The sequence below is a fragment of the Hoplias malabaricus genome, chromosome X2 (genome assembly GCF_029633855.1).
Source record: "Hoplias malabaricus isolate fHopMal1 chromosome X2, fHopMal1.hap1, whole genome shotgun sequence".
Classification (NCBI taxonomy): domain Eukaryota; kingdom Metazoa; phylum Chordata; class Actinopteri; order Characiformes; family Erythrinidae; genus Hoplias; species Hoplias malabaricus.
This window is the reverse complement of record NC_089819.1, coordinates 26,291,298-26,304,940: the sequence shown is the minus strand read 5'-3', so window position 1 is coordinate 26,304,940 and position 13,643 is coordinate 26,291,298. Positions and strand designations below refer to the sequence as shown.

The 13,643-nt window shown below is 49.2% G+C and overlaps 1 protein-coding gene across 1 annotated transcript; it reads left to right on the top strand.

Moving 5' to 3' along the window:
- The first annotated feature begins 397 nt into the window (after positions 1-397).
- On the top strand, positions 398-13,139 carry LOC136676806 (outer mitochondrial transmembrane helix translocase-like). The gene is made up of 11 exons (XM_066654039.1): positions 398-483; positions 681-729; positions 1,322-1,528; positions 2,360-2,458; positions 2,627-2,747; positions 3,216-3,416; positions 8,782-8,888; positions 9,084-9,173; positions 10,321-10,371; positions 10,460-10,635; positions 12,340-13,139. Coding segments are annotated over exons 1-11 (1,227 nt in total). The 5' UTR covers positions 398-481; the 3' UTR covers positions 12,464-13,139.
- Positions 13,140-13,643: the final 504 nt, after the last annotated feature.

Here is a 13,643-nt window from a genome sequence, read left to right as displayed (position 1 = left end):
TCTGGTGTGTGGAACAGTGGAACTGTATTCTCTGGAGTGATGGTGTTCCTCTGGTGTGTGGAACAGTGGAACTGTGTTCTCTGGAGTGATGGTGTTCCTCTGGTGTGTGGAACACTGGAACTGTGTTCTCTGGAGTGATGGGGTTCCTCTGGTGTGTGGAACAGTGGAACTGTATTCTCTGGAGTGATGGTGTTCCTCTGGTGTGTGGAACAGTGGAACTGTGTTCTCTGGAGTGATGGAGTTCCTCTGGTGTGTGGAACAGTGGAACTGTGTTCTCTGGAGTGATGGGGTTCTTCTGGTGTGTGGAACAGTGGAACTGTGTTCTCTGGAGTGATGGGGTTCTTCTAGTGTGTGGAACAGTGGAACTGTGTTCTCTGGAGTGATGGGGTTCTTCTGGTGTGTGGAATTACCCGACGGTAGGAACTGTTTTTTCGGTTTGTGTTTCTGCACGGACGCTGCGGCGCGTGGTGCCAGGACGATAATGTGAGGATTTTATTCAGAAACTCGAGATAAATGTCTTTAATCCGGAATAAAGTCTGAATTTAAACCTATTAAAGGGTTCTCTGTGCTTACACTGACACAGGAAACCGCCGAAAACAAACCAAAGGAAACATTTCTGCTTTTAAAGCGCAGTAACAGAGTTTAAAATTGAATTAAAACACATTTATCATCAAACACAGGCTTTACTCCGTGCTCCGGACCCGCTTTACCATCTACTCTGTGTTTACTGTGAGTTTACTGCTTGTTTACGTGATTATTTATGTGTTTATTGGGTGTGTACCACGTCTTTTCGCCCGGTTTACAATGTTTTTATTTGTGTATTGTGCTTACTCTATTTTTACTCTTCGTTTACTTTGTGATTATTTGTTTATTTAGTGTTGACCATGTCTTTACTCGTTCTTTACGTTGTTCTTATTTGTTTACACTGTTTACTGCGAGTCTACTGTGTTATGTGTTTATTCACTGTTTACTCTCTGTTTACTTAGTGTTTATTTTGTGTTTACCATGTCTTCACTGTCTGTGTGTGTTTTATAGTTGGATTATTGTGTTAACTCTGTGTTTACTGTTATTTTACAGTGTTTATTCTGTGTTTACTGTTATTTTACAGTGTTTTTACAGTGTTTTTTACTGTGTGTTTACCCGAGAAAGCAGGGACTAAATAAGAACCCGGTTCCAGATACCAGATTTAACTAATTGTCGAGACGAGACGAGACCGTGCAGTGCTGTCCGTTACTCCTGTCACAGACGCTCCTGAGAACCGAGATTATTCCGAGAGGTAATTCCAGACTGTAACTGAGATTTAACCCCTTGTCGTCCACAGAAATTCCTCTGGTGGGTGGAGGAGCCGGAGCGGACGATGCTGTCGGACGTCCCTCGGGACGCTCTGCTGCGTCCTCTGTCCCGGAGCGAAGTGCTGGGGCTGCTGGTGCGGCTCACCGTGTTCGGAGCTGCTACGTATTACAGCATAAAGTGGGTGGTGGAGGCTCTGGACCCGACTCAGAAGCAGAAGTCCCAGGCCAAGAAGAGGGTGAGTGGCGGTGCGGTCAGACACCTACACCTCTGTCTTTAACTCCAGCCCTTCTCCCACGCTTCTACTCGTCTCTCAGAGCTTCCCAGTCATTCGTTACAATTCTCTTAGTTACTTTGTCCTTTGTCTTTATTTTAACTATTAGTTATTTTTATATTTGTTTATCATTTGTTTTTTGGGATTTGTTTGTTTTGCTTTTACTTTTTAACCTTGTTCTTCGACTGTAAGAGCACTTTGAGATGCTCTTTACATGAAAAGTGCCTTATAAATAAATGTTCTTGTTTTTACAGTTCACAGACTGGGCTTTACTCAGAATAAACAGGCTGTAGCGCAGTGGGTTTGTCGTTTGTCGTCAGTGACTCTCTCTCTCTCTCTCTCTCTCTCTCTCTCTCTCTCTCTCTCTCTCTCTCTCTCTCTCTCTCTCACAGGGACCTTCCTTAAACCTGATCGCGTTTATTCACAAAGCCTCTCACCCAACACTCGCTTTGGTTTTAGATTTTATAACGTTGTCTGAGGCGCGATATTCAGTTTTGGATTCAGGGTTTTATTCAAAATGCATTCATCATTCACAAAAACAGTGGAAAACACTGTCTCTTTTTGTTTTTCTCTCTCCCCCTCTCTCCTTCCCCTCTCTTTCTCTCCCCCTCTCTCCTTCCCCTCTCTCTCTCGCGCTCTCTCTCTCTCTCTCCTTCCTCTCTCTCTCCTCCCCCCCTCCTCTCTCTTTCTCTCCCCCCCCCTCTCTCTGTCTCTCTCTCTCCCCCCTCTCCCTCTCTTCCTCTCTCTCTCCCCCTCTCCCCCCCCCCTCTCTCTCCCTCTCTGTCTCTCTCTCAGGCTGAGAGAGTGATGAAGCAGATGGGAGTGGAGGGAGTGAGTCTGAATGAGTATGAGATGAACGTTGCCTCTCACCTCGTTGATCCTCGCAGTATGAAGGTAAACTTTACCCCAGATTTCCTCATTTTTGTGTGGGGAGTCTCCAGAGAACACAGTTCCACTGTTCCACACACCAGAGGAACCCCATCACTCCAGAGAACACAGTTCCACTGTTCCCAGTGTGTGTGTGTGTGTGTAATGGATGTTTATGTGCTGTTGTGTTTAAAGGTGACGTGGAGGGATGTGGCAGGACTTGATGACATCATCACAGAGCTGCAGGACACTGTTATCCTTCCGTTCCAGAAACGACATTTATTCCACGGATCCAAACTCTTCCAGCCGCCCAGAGGTAGCCCACTGACACTGGCCAACCGAGACCGCCCCTGTGGCTCTACATACTTTATTACCCCCCTCTTCCCCTGTTCCTCAGCGCTCAGGACCCCCACAGAGCAGGTGTGATGTGGTGGTGGATCATTCTCAGCGCTGCAGTGACACTGACGTGGTGGTGGTGTGTTAGTGTGTGTCGTGCTGGTGTAGAGTGGATCAGACACAGCAGTGCTGCACAACACACACTAACACACCACCACCACGTCAGTTTCACTGCAGCGCTGAGAATGATCCACCACCACATCACACCTCAGCAGCACCAAGAAACAGAGCAAAATAAACAATTAACAATTATTATAAACATGTTGTAATATAATGTAGCTCCTCCCCTAACTTAGTGGAGAACGACTGTGATTGGTCGTTTATGAAATACTTTAAAGCAAACCTCCCGTCCTCCTTTTCTCCTGTCCCTCTGTCCTCTTGTCCTCAGGTGTCCTGTTGTACGGTCCCCCTGGCTGCGGTAAGACTCTGATCGCCAAGGCGACGGCCAAAGCGTCCGGCTGTCAGTTCATCAACCTGCAGGCGTCCACTCTGACGGACAAGTGGTACGGAGAGTCCCAGAAGCTGACGGCCGCCGTGTTCTCGCTCGCCGTCAAACTTCAACCCTGCATCATCTTCATGGACGAGATAGGTGACGCCCCCCGGGGTTGTGTTGGGGAGAGGGTGATGTCTGTGGGTCTGTAACAACGTGGTTCCACCGTCAGAGCGGCGCTGTCCTCTCTCTAACACCACCCCAGATCTCTCCGCTGCTCGGCCCAGGTCCATGGGTCCACTCCCATCGCATCACACAGGGGTCCCAGATGCGTCTGTCACACCAGAGTCCCCCTGTCTCAATGTCCTCACTGAGACTGCAGAAATATCCAGTGATGAGAGGGAGAGACACACACAGAGAGGGAGAGAGACACACAGAGAGAGAGAGAGAGAGAGACACAGAGAGGGAGAGACTTTTTTGACTTTTTAGGGTCCTTTATTAATAAGAAGTGGGATCAATAGTCGTCCAAAGTCACTTTAGAAACATTAAAAGAACTTGGAAACAACACTCACTATAAAACCTGGGTATAAAAAAAGAGTTCTTCATCACATACAGAACACACCCCTCCCCCACAGCACCACACCTCCTCAAACACCTCCAGATTCTTCATGCACTTATAAAAATTAAAGTCAATAAGAATCCTTGGTCTCACCAGTCGATAAAAACCCTTACGACCTCGCTGTCAGTGTCCTGCTCCACCTTGTTCTTCCGACTGGTGTAAACGGCCAGTGTCGCTTGACCAAGGATAAAGTTCAACAATTGGCCCTTGGCCCGATCCTTCTTTTAGTTTTTAAAACCCAGGATAAAAGTGTGCACAGTAAAAATCACATTAAAAGCCATAAAAGAGTTAACAGGTAAAATCCCATGTAAAACCCTCCACTGGAGGTCAGCAGCTCTTTTTGTTAACGGTGGCTTGTACAACGCTCTCCACTCAGGCTTCACATCATCACAGAGAGATAGAACCTCCCTCCACGGCGTGTCCACCCTCCCATTCAGTCTCTTTTTGTTCAGAGCTTTCACACATGCAGCATACAGCACATATAGCAGCTTCCCTGAGGCACTGTCCAACTTCATGCATTACACTCCAGCAGGGGCCCCTCGCAGTCCTCCAGGTCAGGGGCCAGGATGAGGACAGGGAAAGGGTCGTCCTCCGCAGGCCTATTCACCCCTGCACCGTAGTACTTCACCATCTTGAGTTCCTCCGGGGTCGGCGCTGTCCTCCACTTACAAAGAAGCTGCTTCCGTGAAGCCGCGTGACGTTCGCCATGATTCCGGTCTGTTCTGTGTGCTCCACAGAAGACAACATCAATACGTTTGTGTTTAACCAGCTCATAAAACTTTGCCCTTTTCTCACCCTCACACCCTTCTGTCCTTTAGTGGCACGTAAAAACTTTCTGATCTCATCAACAGTGTACAGTTGAGGCCTGTTCTCCTCCTGGGAGCACACAGACTATCCCGAGTCAGAGAGAGAACCCTCACTGTCCGAGTCTCTGTCCTCCACTGCCGTCACATCTTGTTTAGCCTGTTTTTTCCCCTTCCCCAGGCCCCTCTTCTTCCTCTTATGAGGAATTTTAAAAACAGACTCAACCTTCATAAGATTTACTCCTTCAGCCTCCTGCCCTGCACCCCTCTGTCCCTCTCCTCCACGTAATGGTGCTCAAAATCAGCCCCACCCCAGCCGACGGGGCCCCGGCAGCCACCCCAACAGCAGACCCTGCCGAAGAGGGTTCCACCATGACCGACATGGCCCCGGCAGCCACCCCAACAGCTGGCCCCGCCGAAGAGGTCCGCAGCCACACCCACAGAGGGCTCCGACCGAAGATGGCTCCACCATGAGCACCACAGCCCCGGCAGCCACCCCAACAACAGCAGACCCAGCGGAAGAGGGCTCCACCGCGGCCAACACGGACCCGGCAGCCACCCCAGCAGCGGACCCCCCCCCAGGTGGTGACATTGTGCTGTTCGGGGTCTGTGCAGCCGGCCAACCAGCAGTCGCAGGGGGAACGACCACCGTAGGCACGGCTGCTACAGGCCCCGACCGTTCGGCACCCCCCGTCCCCTCAGTGCCCGTATTACCTCAGTCAGGACAGGCACAAACAAGATGTCCGACCTGTCCACACCCAAAACACCTCATAGTACTGTCAGTCGATGCAAATACTGAGTACACAAAACCGTCAACTTTAAACTTCAAAACCAAGTCCAACATTTCAGCTCCTCCATTCAGCACCATGAAAACCACTCTCCTAAAGGACACCAAGTGTTTAATTAGGGGCGACTTGCAGGTTAAGGGGATGCTTAATGAAGGGAGGGATGTTGGACAGAATAATCCTTTTAGACGGGGTACTTAGGGTCAGCACAGGCGTGAACTGGTCACTAGTCCCTCAAACACAGCCCTCACTTCCACTGCACCTCAACCCAACATCCGGTTCTTCCTGGACTTCCATATGGCTAACTTCGCTGTGCCGGAGAGAAAATTAATCAACACTAAAGCTTTCTTTCTCCTCACTGTGTACATTGGCCCAAAGATAAACAGCTGGAAAGAAAATACTTCACCGAGAGATAGAAACCACTCAGTTAGCAACTGAAATAAAACGCCCAGCCTGGTGCACTGCACAAACATATGAAAGACAGTCTCACTCTCAGAACAAAAAGGTCAGCCCTCATCAGCGCTTGGATCGAGGTGCTCCCGATGTCTGTTCGTAGCTATCGCCCCATGCACTATCCTCCACTGGAGGTCAGTTGTCCATTTCTCAATCGGACGCTTGTACAGGGTCCGGCAGCCACCTTTGGGGGAGAAGTCAGGGCCAAAAAACTCAGACCACCTGGTCGATGGAACATCAGTCAACAACTGGAACTGTGAAACCTTCACACAGATCAGGTAGAGGGTCTTCCTCCCGAGTGTGGTGAGGACATCCAGGGTCGGGGTGGTAAAGGACAACAGAAGCCCCTCATCCTCAGTCCATTCTCCAACAGCAGGGGCCACATCCAGGGTGGGAAACTCATACGGACAGCCATCTCTCCACTGGGCAACAGCGGGCAGATTGGTCAAGAAATTCCGGCAGTCTGCAGGCAAAGATCTCCTTATCTCAGCCACAAGCTGATCCAACAGCCGCCTGGAAGTGAGACCAGTTCTCTCCCTCACGGTCTCCACTGTAGTAGTCGCCAAGTGGCCCAGCTTTGAGAATCTCATTCGACCTGGAAACTACGAAGACTCTCCAGGCCTCCATCACCGATCTGTAAAACGGAGTAAGATTAAGTTCAGCTTCTCTCAAGTCCATGAGGAAAAGATGGAGATGAAAGTTCAGACCACCAGCTTGTTTTAAGAGTGCAGTCCCAATATCCATCCATGCAGGACGCTCTTGGCACATCAGTCTCTGAGCAACCTGCAGACGAAAGGCCATAACCCTGGACCTGATGTCCACCAAATCCTGTCCTCCCTCTTGGACTGGCAGATACAGGGCAGCAGATCTGATCCAGTGTTGACTCGTCCAGAAGAACGTCACCAACAGTCTTTGAATCTCCTGCACCAGTACGGTTGGGGGCTGTAGAACACTGAATCTGTGCCAAAGGGTGGAAGCAACCAAGTTATTGGCAACCTCATGTCCTGCTCATCATTAATAAAAACAGTTACATCATCAGCGTAGGCAGAGAGTGCAACACCCGGACACTGATGTATTTGTGAAACATGAAACCCCACTGTCCTCTCTCTCAGACGGAAAAGCAATGGTTCAATGGCCAAAGTGTACAACTGACCAGACATCGGACACCCCTGCCTAATGCCATGGGAGACCCCAGTCTGTTCAGCCCACCTCCACCACCATACAGGAGGCCCCAGAATACAGCAGCCTCACCCAGCCCGAGAAAACATCCCCAACCCCAAACACTCTAAAGAACATTAAAAAGGCACCAAGAACAATTTATCCATAATAGTTCTGTCTGAGATAGGACTGGTCCTTACACACCACGGCAGAGACACAGCACGCAAACACCCCAAGACTTTCCCAAAAGTGCTGGAAGTCCACCTGGGGATCGTCCAGTGTGGAGCTGCCAAATCGCCGCAATAAGTTCTTGCAAAGTCATCTCCACTTGCATCTCTTGCATCTCCACTGGGCTCTACCTGAGAGGAGTCCAGTTCACTAAGAGTGCTCTGAGACCCAACATCACCTTCATCAGAGAGCCCCTCATACATCTGTGTATCAGTAACCATTGGCTCCTGCCTCTGTACAGCACTGAGCTCCTCAGGACACTTCTGCAGTTCACCATCGCTGATGCTATGTGCCGCTGCTCGGTCTGAGCCCCGGCCCATCTCACCTGAGAGGCCGAAGCCCCGCCCTCCTCCGGCGCTGCGTCCCCAGCAGTACTCGCCCCGGGACTACCGTCAACCTTAGCATCAGTGTTAGCGTTGTCCTCCTCCTGTCGTTTGTGTGGACAGCCGAGCCATTTATGCCGTTCTCCGTTTCTCACGGAGAGAGATATCGAGCGAGTTCACAGGGCGATCTAAAATCATGTAAACATGTCTCCTGAAAGACACGGTGTGGTTTAAAGACGGGTGTTTACAGCCCAAAGAGATTGTAGTAAATAAACGGGTGATTTTACCGTAGTGTGTGAGCTCTCGCCCCAGCACAGCGTTGGGAATAATAATAATAATCATTTGAAACGGTGATCCTTGTTGACGGAGCAAACAGCAGCGAAACTTGCACAAACGAGTCGTTAGTAATCATGCGGGAAGCAGACTGAATATTTTCATGACCAACCACCTCTCTCACAGCAACAAGTACATCCTCCACCATGACATTATCCTCAGTAACACGTCTACAACCATGGACAGGGGTGGGGTCTCTCCGCTCCCAGCACTGACACAGACTCAGACCTGTACAACTACTCACCAAAGATGTGTAGAAAAATAGAAGAAAAAGTGAAACAATCAGCCAGCTCTCACCAGCACAGTCTCACCCCACACCACTCTCACACAACTCCCAGCATGCAACAGAGAGGGAGAGAGAGATATATAGAGAGAGAGTGAAAAGAGAGAGAGAGAGACAGAGAGTGTGTGAGGGCAAGGGAGAGAACACTTCGCAAAGCACAGCTGCTAAAGACTAAAACACAGGTGAAATGGATCAGCGCTGAAGTGTTCTCTGATTGGACGGTGCAGGACGCTGGGCAGTGGACACAGGGACCCCAGGTTTGATACTGGACCGAGCCGGACCGCACTGACCAGTGGGAGAACCTCCCTCAGTCCAGAGAATATACTTCCCAGCTGCTCTTCACATTAAACCTACCTCTCTATCTCTCTCTGTCTCTGTCTCTCTCTTTCTTTGTCTCTTTCTCTCTCTCTCTCTCTGTCTCTGTCTCTCTCTTTCTCTGTCTCTTTCTCTCTCTCTCTGTCTCTGTCTGTCTCTTTCTCTCTCTCTCTCTCTCTCTCTCATTCTCTCTCTGTCTCTCTCTCTGTCTCCCTGTGTCTCAGATTCCTTCCTGAGGAACCGCTCGTGTTTGGATCACGAGGCCACAGCGATGATGAAGGCTCAGTTTATGAGTTTGTGGGACGGCCTTGAGACTGGAGCTTGTACTCAGGTCTCACACACACACACTGTGTACATTTACAGATAAACACAAGCATACAGCTGTTAATAACTCATCTTAAGGAGGTGAGGGAATGACGGAATAAAGTCAGCTTCGAGGAAATGCATGGTGCTTAATGAGTGAAGATACATAATAATAGTTATTATTATTGTGTGTGTGTGTGTGTGTGTGTGGTGTTTCTTACAGGTGATGGTGATGGGAGCTACAAACCGACCTCAGGACGTAGACCCAGCCATTCTCAGGAGGATGCCCACCACCTTCCACGTGGGGTTACCTGTGAGTTACTAACCCAGAGTATAGAGATCGCTCACACCCACAGCTCCTTATGTAGACCTCCAGCCACACCCACAGCTCCTTATATAGACCTCCAGCCACACCCACAGCTCCTTATGTAGACCTTCAGCCACACCCACAGCTTCTTATATAGACCTCCATCCACACACAGCTCCTTATATAGACCTCCAGCCACACCCACAGCTCCTTATATAGACCTCCAGCCACACACAGCTCCTTATATAAACCTCCAGCCACGCCCACAGCTCCTTATAAAGACCTCCAGCCACACCCACAGCTCCTTATATAGACCTCCAGCCACACCCACAGCTCCTTATATAGACCTCCAGCCACACCCACAGTTCCTTATATAGACCTCCAGCCACACCCACAGCTCCTTATATAGACCTCCAGCCACACCAGCAGCTCCTTATATAGACCTCCAGCCACACCCACAGCTCCTTATATAGACCTCCAGCCACACCCACAGCTCTTTATATAGACCTCCAGCCACACCCACAGCTCCTTATAATAGACCTCCAGCCACACCCACAGCTCCTTATAATAGACCTCCAGCCACACCCACAGCTCCTTATAATAGACCTCCAGCCACACCCACAGCTCTTTATATAGACCTCCAGCCACGTCCAAAGCTCCTTATATGGACATTTAGCCACGTCCAAAGCTCCTTATATGGACATCTAGCCACACACAGCTCCTTATATAGACCTCCAGCCACACCCACAGCTCCTTATATAGACCTCCAGCCACACCCACAGCTCCTTATAATAGACCCCCAGGCACACCCACAGCTTCTTATAATAGACCTCCAGCCACACCCACAGCTCCTTATAATAGACCTCCAGCCACACCCACAGCTCCTTATAATAGACCCCCAGCCACACCCACAGCTCCTTATATGGACATTTAGCCACGTCCAAAGCTCCTTATATGGACATCTAGCCACACACCCACAGCTCCTTATATAGACCTCCAGCAACACCCACAGCTCCTTATATAGACCTCCAGCAACACCCACAGCTCCTTATATAGACCTCCAGCCACACACACACACAGAGACACGGTTTTAATTGGACTTTGAGTTATAATTTTTCCCTTTTTACATCAAGTGTTGTTCTAATTTTCACAGAACGCAGCTCAGAGGCAGGAGGTGCTTCAGCTCATCCTCACGGGAGAAAACGTAAACATCTACTGGATTTTACACTCAGTTTTTAAAGGTAATGAATTTAAAGAGTGAGTTTATTTACCTGTGTGTGTGTGTGTTGCAGCTCAGTAATGCAGTGAATCTAAAGGAGATCTCAGAGAAGACGGAGGGGTTCTCGGGGAGTGATCTGAGGGAGCTGTGTCGAGACGCTGCTCTGTATCGGGTCCGAGATTACGTCCGAAAACTTCAGATCAAACAAATTGCTCACCAGTTCCAGCTGGACAAGCAGGAGGAAGAGGAGTAAGTTCACACACACATATACACACACACACGTTCTGCGTATTTATGTGGTGTTTAACTGTGATTCACACTCTCCGCTTTTTTGTCGTTGTACATTGTGTCGTATTAAAATCACAATCGTCATTTTATTCAACAGAAAAGAACCTAAAAGTGCAGTGTTACTCTAACACACTTCCGTCTGTAAACCGTCTAAACACACACTCGCCCACACAAAACACACACTCGCCCACATTAAACACACACTCGCTCACACTAAACACACACCCGCTCACACTAAACACACACCCGCCCACACTAAACACACGCTCGCCCACACTAAACACACGCTCGCCCACATTAAACACACACTCGCCCACACTAAACACACACCCGCTCACACTAAACACACACCCGCCCACACTAAACACACACCCGCCCACACTAAACACACACCCGCTCACACTAAACACACACCCGCTCACACTAAACACACACCCGCTCACACTAAACACACGCTCGCTCACACTAAACACACGCTCGCCCACACTAAACACACACCCGCTCACACTAAACACACACCCGCTCACACTAAACACACACCCGCTCACACTAAACACACGCTCGCCCACACTAAACACACACCCGCTCACACTAAACACACACCCGCTCACACTAAACACACACCCGCTCACACTAAACACACGCTCGCCCACACTAAACACACACCCGCTCACACTAAACACACACCCGCTCACACTAAACACACACCCGCTCACACTAAACACACACCCGCTCACACTAAACACACACCCGCTCACACTAAACACACACCCGCTCACACTAAACACACACCCGCTCACACTAAACACACACTCACCCACATTAAAAACACGCCCGCCCACATTAAAAACACGCCCGCCCACATTAAAAACACGCCCGCTCACACTAAACACACGCTCGCCCACGCTAAACACACGCTCGCCCACGCTAAACACACGCTCGCCCACGCTAAACACACGCTCGCCCATGCTAAACACACGCTCGCCCACGCTAAACACACGCTCGCCCACGCTAAACACACGCTCGCCCACGCTAAACACACGCTCGCCCACGCTAAACACACACTCGCCCACACTAAACTCACACTCGCCCACGCTAAACACACGCTCGCCCACGCTAAACACACGCTCGCCCACACTAAACACACACTCACCCACGCTAAACACACACTGGACATTTTGAGACTTACCTAATACCTTAAATGTTTGTGTGCGTGTGTGTGCGTGTGTGTGTGTGCGCGTGCGTGCATGTGTGTGTATGTGTGTGCGTGTGTGTGCGCGTGCGTGCGTGTGTGTGTATGTGCAGGCCTGTAGATAGGGTTCGTTTGAGGCCGATCACTCAGCTGGATCTGCTTTTCGGACTTGACAAAATGAAGGAGTCGAAACAAGCCTCAGTTTCATCTAAACACACGCTTGCTCACACTAAACACACACTCGCTCAAACTAAACACACACTCGCCCACACTAAACACACACTCGCCCACGCTAAACACACACTCGCCCACGCTAAACACACACTCGCCCACGCTAAACACACACTGGACATTTTGAGACTTACCTAATACCTTAAATGTGTGTGTGTGCGTGCGTATGCGTGTGTGCGCGTGTGTGCATCTGTGTGTGTGCGCGTGCGTGCGTGCGTGCGTGTGTGTGTGCGTATGTGCAGGCCTGTAGATGGGGTTCGTTTGAGGCCGATCACTCAGCTGGATCTGCTTTTCGGACTCGACAAAATGAAGGAGTCGAAACAAGCCTCATTTTCATCTAAACTCATAGAAGTCTCCCTGGATTAACCCTGTGTTCCTGTGGGTGGTGACACAGATTTCTGTTCATTTAATAGTGAGGCGTCCTCTCCTTATGCGTAAGTACCCTCACCTCGACCCTAATCTACCCCTAAGTCCTTTCACACCGAGTCTGCAACTGACGGGCTGTTTCAGATCCTGAATTAGAACCTGTTCTGTTTTCTGCGTTTTACTGATACACAGCCCAGTCCACACTCACCGGTCTGTCCCTCAGAGCCCTGACCATATGAGACACTTTAATATGGAACATTAATAAAGAGTAATGTAAATGACTGAAAATATGAGTTAGAAAGACAATTATCTTTATAATAAATTGCCACCTACTGTACTGGTTAACTTATTATTATTGTTTGTTTTATTGTGTTATTATAAGTGGTTGTAAATATATGTGTTGTGTACTGAAGAGCACTGCATGTCTACGTTTAATATAATGATGAAACACCTCTGTTCCCCACATTGAGCCTTTAAAGTTACTGTCAGTCATTTTACACTGTTTGGCCCTGTTTGAAAGAGGGAATAGTGTGGTCTCTGACACGTCCAGGCCTCTAGGTGTCAGTATAATGTCTTTTCAGAAGGACAATGTGTGGTGAAAAAGATTGACTGCAGCTTTAAAGTTTGTAACTGAATAATTTTGCCAAAATGTACAGAATTAATCAGTCTTCCATTAAAGGAATTTAATAAAATTTAAATCAAACATGATTATCTCTGGCTTTCCTCAAACAAACATACCAAAGAACTTAAGATAAACATATATTTTAAAACCTTTCATGTGTTCTCCTTGTGTCTGCATGGGTTTCCTCCGGGTGACTGTCTGTGAGGAGTGTGGTGTGTTCTCTCTGTGTCTGCGTGGGTTTCCTCCGGGTGACTGTCTGTGAGGAGTGTGGTGTGTTCTCCCTGTGTCTGCGTGGGTTTCCTCCACGTGACTGTCTGTGAGGAGTGTGGTGTGTTCTCCTTGTGTCTGCATGGGTTTCCTCCGGGTGACTGTCTGTGAGGAGTGTGGTGTGTTCTCCCTTTGTCTGTGTGGGTTTCCTCTGGGTGACTGTCTGTGAGGAGTGTGGTGTGTTCTCCCTGTGTCTGCGTGGGTTTCCTCTGGGTGTCTGTGAGGAGTGTGGTGTGTTCTCTCTGTGTCTGCGTGGGTTTCCTCCGGGTGACTGTCTGTGAGGAATGTGGT

What these genes read in the sequence shown, in the direction of transcription:
- LOC136676806 (XM_066654039.1), top strand. An exon ending in ACTCTTCCAGCCGCCCAGAG is followed by an intron (nt 2,748 to 3,215) that starts GTAGCCCACTGA and finishes TCTTGTCCTCAG; the next exon opens with GTGTCCTGTTGTACGGTCCC. An exon ending in CATCTTCATGGACGAGATAG is followed by an intron (nt 3,417 to 8,781) that starts GTGACGCCCCCC and finishes CCTGTGTCTCAG; the next exon opens with ATTCCTTCCTGAGGAACCGC.